This window comes from Diabrotica undecimpunctata, chromosome 7 (assembly GCF_040954645.1).
Source record: "Diabrotica undecimpunctata isolate CICGRU chromosome 7, icDiaUnde3, whole genome shotgun sequence".
NCBI lineage: Eukaryota > Metazoa > Arthropoda > Insecta > Coleoptera > Chrysomelidae > Diabrotica > Diabrotica undecimpunctata.
This window is the reverse complement of record NC_092809.1, coordinates 74237617-74247465: the sequence shown is the minus strand read 5'-3', so window position 1 is coordinate 74247465 and position 9849 is coordinate 74237617. Positions and strand designations below refer to the sequence as shown.

The following is a 9849-nucleotide window of genomic DNA, read 5'->3' as shown; positions in this document are numbered from 1 at the left end:
TGGGGTCTGACTAAACCTAGTCTAAAACAAGAACTATTAAGAAAGATTTTTGTTGTCTATTATTTTTAATTGCTAAATAAATATTTAAAGTATAAGTAAATAAACTAATTGACAAAATTTGTAGCTTTAAAAAGACCGCCTTGTAAAAAACACTTGAAATTATTGTAATCATTATCATTTATACTATATATATACTTCATAGTTCCTGTCAATAGTATTGTATTGTTTGCAAAGTTTTTGTTAAGATATAATTTTACTGATTAATAAACAACAATGTCTATTTCTTTTAGTGGCAAAGTTGTTCTAGTTAGCGGAGGTAGTTCTGGTTTGGGTGGAGCTACAGCCAAACGTTTTGGGCGACTGGGAGCAAGTGTAGCCATCGCACACAAGAATATTCCAGGAGATGCAATCGATGAAGTTGTAGCTGAGATTTCTAAATACTCTAAGCCTTTGGTGATCGAATGTGATTTGACAGATTCCAAACAAATTGAACATGTCGTTAATCAAACCATAAAACATTTTGGAAAGATTGATGTTTTGGTAAACGCAGCTGGAATTTTGCAAAATGGCTCGATCGAAAATACAACTTTGGAAATGTTTGATAGAGTGATGAATATTAACGTTAGAGCTATGTTTGAAATGATTAGAGTTTGTACGCCTCATTTGATTAAAACACAAGGAGCCATCGTAAATATTAGCAGCGTTACTGGATTAAGAGCTTTTCCAGGTGAGTATATCCTTTTGCCATTCGTTATATATCTTTGTATAATGTGACTTGCAGATTTGGTTAACTATTCTGTATTTCAGAGAAATTATTCTCTTAATTGTCGAAACTGTTATATTCTCCTTCATGTTTTTTTTTCTTCTTCTTGTAGTGCCTATCCGTTTTGAATGTTGGCGACCATCATAGCAATCTGTATTTCGCAAACTGCGGCTCTGAAAAGATTTGTGGTTGTTGTGTTGAACCACGTATGTAGATTTTTCAGCCAGGAAATTCTTGGCCTTCCCAGTTCTCGTTTTCCTTCTACTTTTCCTTGGAGAATTAATTGCAGCAACCCTTATCTTTTGCTGTTCCTCATGATGTGACCGAGATATTCAATTTTGGCTGTTTATATTGTGGTTAACAACTCTTTTCCTTTTTGCATTCTTAATGGTGGATGAATTCCACCGTGTCATTGGCGTATCTGATGTTATTAATACATTTTCCATTAATTCGAATTCCGGCTTCAACAACTTCTACTCCTTCTTTCCTAAGATTTCCTCAGAGTATATCTTAAACAGCAAGGGTGATAGTATACATCCCTGTCCGACCCCACGTTTGATTTTGATATTATTGGATTCTCCTGCCTCTGAACGGATAAACGATGTTTGATTCCAGTAAAAATTGCTAATAATTCTTAGATCACAGGTATTTAAATCAATATATGTTAATATCTACTATATCAAATGCTTTATGGTAATCAATGAAGCATTCACAAATATGGCAATGCATTTCGAAAACCAAATTGTGTACGGCTGATTTTTTCTTTCCATAGTCTATTATATCCTTTGATGTATGATTTTTAGAAATAACTTTAAAATGTGGCTCATTAATCTGATGGTCCGGAAATCATTGCAGGATCCGGATTTTGTTTTCTTTGGTAGAGCAATAAACGTTGACTTCAGCCATGATATTGGTATTACTTCGTTTAAATATATCTCATTGAATATTTTTGTTAGTCATTGAGTACCGTCGATGTTAAATAGCTTTATGAGTTCAGCATATGCATTGTGAGGTCCAGGAGTTTTGCCATCTTTTAGTTGTGATATTGCTTTTTCCACTTCATCTGATGTGATTGGTAAGTGGTCATTACATATGTAGGACGAAGGTTGTTCGGACCTATTATCATCAAAGACTTCTTGTATGTATTTGGTCCATATGCATATTTCTTGATTTTTATCTGTGATGATGTTCCCTTGTTGATCTTGCAGTTTGCTAGCTGTGTTGAATTTTTGAAGACCATCTGCTTATTTTAATATTTTTATGCATATTAAATATGTCGCGTTTTTGTTCTAACAACTCTATCTTTTCACACTGTGTTTTTAACCAATTTTTTTTGGCCTTTCGTATTTTGGTTCTTATTTGTCTCTGAATATTTTTATACATTCTTTTGATATTCTTTGATTTTCTTCTTTCTTTTATGAGTTGCAGTATATTGTCATTCATCTAACTTTCCCTCTTTTCCTCACTGTTTTTCTCTGATTTTGTTAAAGGTTTCACATATATTCTGGAGTGATTCTTCTGGATCATGTGTTTGCTCCATGTTACTTAGCTTTTTTGAAACAATTCGTGCGAAGGTCTCCTTTATTTCCTTATCTTTTAGTCTTCTCATATCACATTTTTTGTAACTATTCTTTTTTGTAACCTTTTTAAATCTAAACCTAAATTTACCAGTAACAGGAATATGATCTGACGATACGTCATCACCGGGGTAACTTTTAACTGATAGGCTTTGACTGATTTTTTTTTGAGTTATATATATATATATATATATATATATATATATATATATATACATTCTAAACGAAGATATAGGAAGGACTTTGTAATGTTTCAATTTTAAATCTTCTGTGTCTACATTAATATCTGTCATTCTCAATCTTCAATCACAATTGAATAATTGTACCAATTTTCTCCTCTTCGTCAGGTTTCCGATAAGGTTACTTAACCAATAACGGTACGAGTTGTTAATCCATGTTAAGCATACTGTTGGCTTGATTAGGCTTTGGCTTGATTAGGGTTTAATGAAGATATGCTTATTCGCACATCGATGATGGGAATAGTTCGTGACGAGATCTTTCTTGATATACTTAAGTAAAAAATTGTTTATGTTATATGATATGAATATTGTTGTTTCTTATATATACCTACATGTATTATTTATTTAAAATTACATTCTATTTCTAGTAAACTGTCTTTAAAAACTCAGTCTGTCATCATTGGTAGATCCTCTGTAGATCTTGGCTTGCTGGCAGAGAAGTCGCCACTCCCGTCGATTCTTAGCAACTTTCCTTTATCTTCTGACCCTTAGAATATTGGAGCCATCTTCTACATCATCAATCCATCTTCTACACGGTTGTCCTTTACTTTTTCAGTAGAGAGTGTGATAATGTATATCTCTTCGTGTACTCATTATCTGATATCCTAGTAATGTGCCCAGCCCATTTTAGCCCCTGTACCTTAATAAATTTCACAATATCTGGAGCTGTGTATAACTTGTATAATTCAAAGTTATATCTAAGATATACAGGTACTTTAAAAAATATTTTTCCCTCAAGGATATCAATACCAAGTAGTCTCTCGTCGTTTTGGGATAAAGTTCATGTTTCACCCCCATATATAAAAACCGATCTTGATAATATCTTGTAAATATTGAGTTTTACTGCACGTTTTAGGTTTTCATTTCTCAGATGTTTCTTTTTACTTTGTCGCTTGTCGTGTTTGTTGTGTTTACTAGCGGACTAAAATATGTCAATTATTTGACTTACTCAAAGATTGAGTTGCTAACTTGAAACATTTTGAGGGTTTTTAAAAACCAATATCTATTTGGTTTTATCCTCGTTTACAAAAAGGGCTAGTTAATTTGCCGCGTTTGTAAACTTTGTGTTGATCTATTGAACATAGTTCCATTCAATCTAATATTTGTCTGAATAACTGCCTTTTCCAAGGAAATATTAAAATGAAGGTTTCTCTGTATTAAACTATTATTAATCGTCCCTTGGCAGCAAACTCTCTCTCTTGTCGTTTTCCCATTACTAAGGATTTCTTGATTGATGATTTCTTCCAATATTCCTAACAATTTTTCTCCATTTGTCTTTATCTTCGGCTGCTCTGAGAGCTTCGCAGAATGAGTTTCCAGCTGAATTCCTAATTTGGTCGGACCATCTAGTTGGTGATCGTCCTCTTGATCTTCTCCCCGGAACGTTTCCAGAAACAATTAATCTCTCCAAACTATCGTCACCTCTGCGAATCACGACCGAAAAATTATAGAATATGTTGCAGACATATTGTGGACAGCCCTTTTTTTAATCTCGAGTTGGTTTAAAATGGAAACGTTTGAAAATGAGCTGTCCAAGCGAAGCTGTTTGGCGCTCGCGTCCGCTAAGAGTCCAAGTCTCTGCTCCGTATAGAAATATTGAGAATACAAGGGCATTCACCAGTCTTGATATTTTGAGATATAGATCTTGATATTGATCTTGATATTTTGAGATATAGATCTGTCGTTCCAAACTTTAGTTAAGCGACTCATCGCATTTTTTGTCATACCAATATGGCTCCGAACTTCTGCTTCACAGTTACCATCTTTAGTTATACTAGACCCGAGATAGACAAAACTGTGCACTATCTGGCATTCCTGTAACATGTTAGTCAGTTGAATTTCAGACCAACTCTATTGCTTTCGTACTCAACTCTTCGCAGGAGATTAAATATTTTTTGCTCATTTGCTGCTATAAGTGTATCAGCAAATTTTAAATTGGAGATTTTCATACCAACTACTGTTACTCCACCGGCCCATCCATCTAAAGTCATCCTCATAACATGTTCACCATAAATGTTGAATGAGTCAGGTGACAACAACATCCTTGTCTGACATCTCTCTCGGTCTTGAATTGGTTTAAGAACTTCTGATCTAGTCGTACTGTTGCTTTATTGGACTGGTACAGATTTTTAATAAGTGTCACCAGGTGGATTGGTGTGCCCATTTCTATTAAAATGGACTACAGATTTATCCAGCTTACCTTTTATCTATTGGTACTTGAAATTCTCTAGACTTTTCAATGAGTTGTCTCAGGTTCAGGATTTGTTCCCGTGTACCTTTACCCTTTACAAACCCCGCTTGTTCCTGAGGTATTTGGTAATGTAGATAGGTTTTTAATCTGTTTTTGATGATATGCAACAAGATTTTACTAGCATGTGTTATTAGTGACAGTGTGAGATAGTTTTCACATCTGGTTGTAGTTCCTTTTTTGTGTCGAGGGATATAAATTGAGGTACACCAATCAGATGGCCATTTTCCTAAATTCCAAACAGCGACACACCTAGAATGGATAATATGTAATCCTTTGTTACCTAATATATGTCATATTTCACCTGGTATTGAATCAATGCCTGGTGATTTATTTCTCTTTAGTGATTTAATTGCATCTTTGACTTCAGCGATAAGACAGTAGGTTCTCTAGGGTAGTTAGAGGGCCATTGATTTTCTGCTGGTACGTCGTTAATTTTTATATAGCTTGCCACAGTAGTTTCGCCATGTTTCCAATATTTCGTCTTCAGTCTTTCGTCTCAGAGATTTAAATTCTCTGGTAAGAAGTTTGATCTTCTGAAATAAATTACTCGGTTACTTTCGACAGCCATGTTCCTTTATCTCTTTGCATATTTGGGAGATGTAATCAGCTTTGTCTTTGTGGCACTGTTTTTTGATTTCTTTCAGTCCACGTATTATCGGATATCTACAGCTTACGGCATGTGGAAACCACTGTCTCACAGTCTTTTGCAGCCCCGATTATATTATTCTTGAGATAGATCTAAGTTCTCTCAGGGTCACTATCTACTTGGTCTAAAGAAAGAGCCTCTTCTAGGTTTTGTTGGAAGTCATTGATTTTTGATTGATTTAGAGACATGACTTTTCTTAGGGTTCTTCTTTTGGGGACTTTAAAACGAAGTCGAACGTTCAATACCAGGAGTTGATGATCGCTTCCACAGTTTGTGCCAGGATATGTTTTATAGTTGATGGCCAACGACGTCCTTCTTGATCTTATTAGGATGTAGTCATCAAGAAATCATTCTTGTTCGTCTATCTGGGCTGTACCATGTGTATAATCTCCGTGGATGATGTTGATAAAACGTGTTTGTAATTGTAAGATGTTGTTCTTCACAGAACTCCACTAAACGGTCGCCATTCTCATTTCTCTGTCCCAGTCCATTTTTGCTCAGCACTCCTTCAATATTTTCATTAAATGACCCTACTTTGGCGTTAAAGTCTCCTAAAATTATGATTAGTTCACGATAAGGAATAGCCCTAATAGTTTCTTCTAGACGACCATAGAACTTGTTGATGTCTTCTTCTTGTGTAGCTGTTGTAGGAGCGTATATTTGGACAAGGTGTAGGGTATTGATGGATATTCTCATTTTAATGGATCTTATTTTTAATGGAAACAAACAATTTTTTTAATTATTTTGTGTATTGTATTATATTGTATTGTATTGTATTTACTTTTTTCATTGTCCATATTTCACTACCATATGTCACTGTGGGCCTTAGTACCATTTTATATATCCTTAACTTTTTCTCGATACATATTTGGATGACATCAGTGGTCGTAGGCTTCCCATATTTTTATTTCTCTTTGCCAATCTGCCATTTAGTTCCCATTCTTCCTGACCTTTCACTTCTATAATAACCCACAGAATGAAAGTAAACTGTCCGTCTTTTGCTCTGTATTTACAAGTATCATATACTTTGACTTTTCTTGTTTTATTTCTAGGTCAAAATATTTTGCCTCCTTTCCTAATCTTTTTATAACATTTCTTAATTATTTTCTTGTTTTTATTAGAATAGTAAGATCATCAGCGAAGACAGACATTGATGTTCATTGTTGAAGTATGATCCGGTCGTTTCAACTCAGTTATTTCTTATTATCGTTTTCAATGCTAAATTAAAAAGCACCGTGGATAACGGATCTCCTTGTCTAAGACCTCTGATCACTTCAAATTTATCCGATGAGAATCTTCTCCATACACATGATTTTATGTGCGATTCAAAGTTATTCTTACTAACCTAACCAGTTTTGCAACCTAACCAAGGAGCTCAGTGCTCCAAACATTTTTTTCATTTGTATCCAATCATACGCTTGTTTAAAACCTATGCACAGCACATAAAGGAGTACCTAATGTTTAGAGCAGGTAGTCTGTATTTCTTTTAGTGTAAAAATCTGATCTGTCACTAATCTATTAACTCTAAAACCAACCTGATACTCACCTAGATTATCTGTTTAATCTTTCTCTTAGCATCCTGGCTAATAAACACTTTGTAACAAGAAGTAGCCAACAGAGCAACACCTCTGTAATTTGCACAGCCAATCTATCCCCCTTTTTGTATATGGTACATAATAACAGGCAAACAATTTGTATATTAGAATCAAACAATGACAATATTATAAATTAAATGTTTATTTCTTTTTCTTCTTGATGTGTCTATCCGTAACGAATATTAACGATCGTTATTGTAATATTTATCTTATCTGCAGCAATGTGGAAAAGCTGCATAGATGATGTGTTGAACCAGATTCTGAGGTTCTTCAACTAGGATGTTCTTCTTCCTATACCTCGCCTTTCAAATATTTTTCCCTGCAGTATAACTTGTAGGAGGGCATTTCGCATAATGTGTCCGAAGTACTGTAGTGCTTTTTAGATTTGGTGCTGTTCAATATCTCTTGGTTCTTCTTAATTCTTCTGAGGACCTCTTCAATTGTAATTCGGGCAGAAGTATGGTATTTTGAGTATTCTCCGATACAGTTATATTTCAAACGCTTCGTTCAAAGTCCACGATTCTACGCCATAAAACATATTAGAAAAGACGTAGCATGGTAGCATTCTTACTTTTATACCAAGACAGAGATTGTGGCTTCTGAAGAAGACCCACATCCGATTGAAAATGGATCTAGTTTTTCCGATGCGCACTCTTATCTCCTGGTTGTTGGTCTATTGTTTATCTATTGTGGTGGTTTGGAAACCAGCGTGGTTTCTACTAAGGTTTGATTGAAGTAAAGGGGACCTTCTGTTATCTTTTCCTTGTTGATCATCATGAGCTTAGTGTTCTTTACGTTTATATTGATTCCGTACTGTTGACTGTGGTACGTGATTTTATTCATAATTTATTTATTGTTTGTTTAATATTTTATAATTATTTTAAATGTCATTATTCATAGAACATTTTATTATTAGGTGTGCTGGCATATTGCATTTCCAAATCAGCAGTGGACCAGCTGACTAGATGTGTTGCTTTGGAATTGGCTTCCAAACAAGTAAGATGTAACAGCGTCAATCCAGGAGTCATCGATACCATCTTGCACAAACGATCTGGATTAGACGATGATCAATACAGAGCATTTTTGGAAAAAAGTAGGACCACGCATGCTCTTGGACGCGCAGGTACTTCTGAAGAAGTGGCTGCAGGAATCACATTTTTAGCTAGTACCGACAGTAGTTTTGTAACTGGAAATAATTTCCGAATTGATGGAGGACGTGGTATTATGTGCCCAAGATAGTCAAACTACGCTATATAAAAAACTAATTGTATAAATAATGAAACATAAATAAAATAAGAAAATATTTTCATTTTTATATATTTTCTAAACTCTAGCAATATTACGTAGGGGAGAGTCGGCTATTGGTGTGCACCTAAGGCTAATTCAGGATATTTCAAAAACTTAAAACATTTAAATTTCCAACTTTTTTGAAGATATACTATGAAAATATTGGTAGAGATTGAACAGTAGAACAATGAGAGGCGAAATTTTGGAATTAGTGTAACTAATGATGCGCATGTGCCGGATAACTGAGTGCAATAATAACAACATTTCGGATCTCGAGTCAGTGTGTAGTTCGACTCGAGTAGTCGAACAGTACGGACGTGCTCAAGAGAGAAGCGTGCTTAGGTGGGGGCGACTGACCTATTGTCAACGGAGCTTTTTAGCTCCCGGTGGGTAAGACACTGAGTGTGGCATAGGCACTTGTCCTACATATTAGCGAAAAGCGGATGCGAGGTTGTTACTAGTTAAACCGTCGAGGAGCTGTTTATAGGCTCCTCGCGGAGGCTATAATAGCTTCGCGTTTGCGAAGAATTCGGGATCACCTCAGTGTGTCGTCAGGGATGACACTGTAAGGCCTTGACATTTGACAAGGTCGGACAGAAACGGCCCCTGCTCCTAGGTGTGAGAAACAGGAAGAGGATCCCTCACTGTGAATACAGGGAGTGAACTACCGCGAGGTACCTGGGACGGCACCCAGTAAGCCGTACTGACAGCGGTCAGTCGGTGGAAAAAAAACAGAGTCGTCTAAGTAAAATTTTCTTATATCTTATGAACTATTTGTTCACTGCCTTACGGCAAAATGAGTGATATTCCCTCCCCAGAAAGTGTTGTCACGCAGGTGACAACACAAGAAGAAGAAGAGAATGACCAAATCATCAAACCCTCTGATGCAGCTCGATTGAGCTATATAATAAATTTATTGAATCGACTAATCCGCTCGATCGATGACATAGAAATCGTGATATCTTCTGACGATGACTCTATCTGCCGAGTCGGAGGAAGAAAAAAGCGAAATCGACACGATGACGATGTTAATACGATGGACGCCATCGACGGAAGAGCCGAGCCCAGCCGCAGAATCACGCGAAGCCCCGCCCCCAACTGTAGTAGAGACACCACCCGTCGTGGACAACGTCTCCAAAAATGAAGCCGAGCCGAAATCGGCAAGAAAAAAAAGAAGTAAAGAAAAAGGCCAGAGAAATGGCGGAAAGGGAAAAGGCCAATGAGCTTTTAAGGTCGGTCAATGTACTGACGGAACAGATCAAATCTCTAAAAGAGAAAGCCGTATCCGCGAGGAAAAGGCAAATAAACAAATCCAAGACCTTCTCGCTCAGATGACTGAGCTGAGAAACGAAAATAAGGAAAAGGACAAGGAGATACAAAAACTTGTACAACATATAATGGCATTACAGCAGCCAAGGAGAAAGAAGAGTCAATAATGGAGATCGACCCGTGGAAAGCCTCCCTCGATAACGACGTTGTAAAGCTAGTTGA

The 9849-nt window shown here is 36.1% G+C and overlaps 1 protein-coding gene across 1 annotated transcript; it reads left to right on the top strand.

The window, feature by feature from the left end:
- The first annotated feature begins 207 nt into the window (after nt 1-207).
- On the top strand, nt 208-8376 carry LOC140446824 (meso-2,3-butanediol dehydrogenase-like). Its single transcript, XM_072539409.1, has 2 exons — nt 208-727; nt 7988-8376. The coding sequence occupies exons 1-2, from the start codon at nt 274-276 to the stop codon at nt 8308-8310; spliced, it is 777 nt and encodes a 258-aa protein (XP_072395510.1). The 5' UTR covers nt 208-273; the 3' UTR covers nt 8311-8376.
- Nucleotides 8377-9849: the final 1473 nt, after the last annotated feature.

Bases quoted from the DNA above. Each gene is read 5' to 3' on its own strand.
- LOC140446824 (XM_072539409.1), top strand. From the start codon at position 274: ATGTCTATTTCTTTTAGTGGCAAAGTTGTTCTAGTTAGCGGAGGTAGT. The intron at 728-7,987 runs GTGAGTATATCC...TTTTATTATTAG, and splicing joins TGGATTAAGAGCTTTTCCAG to GTGTGCTGGCATATTGCATT.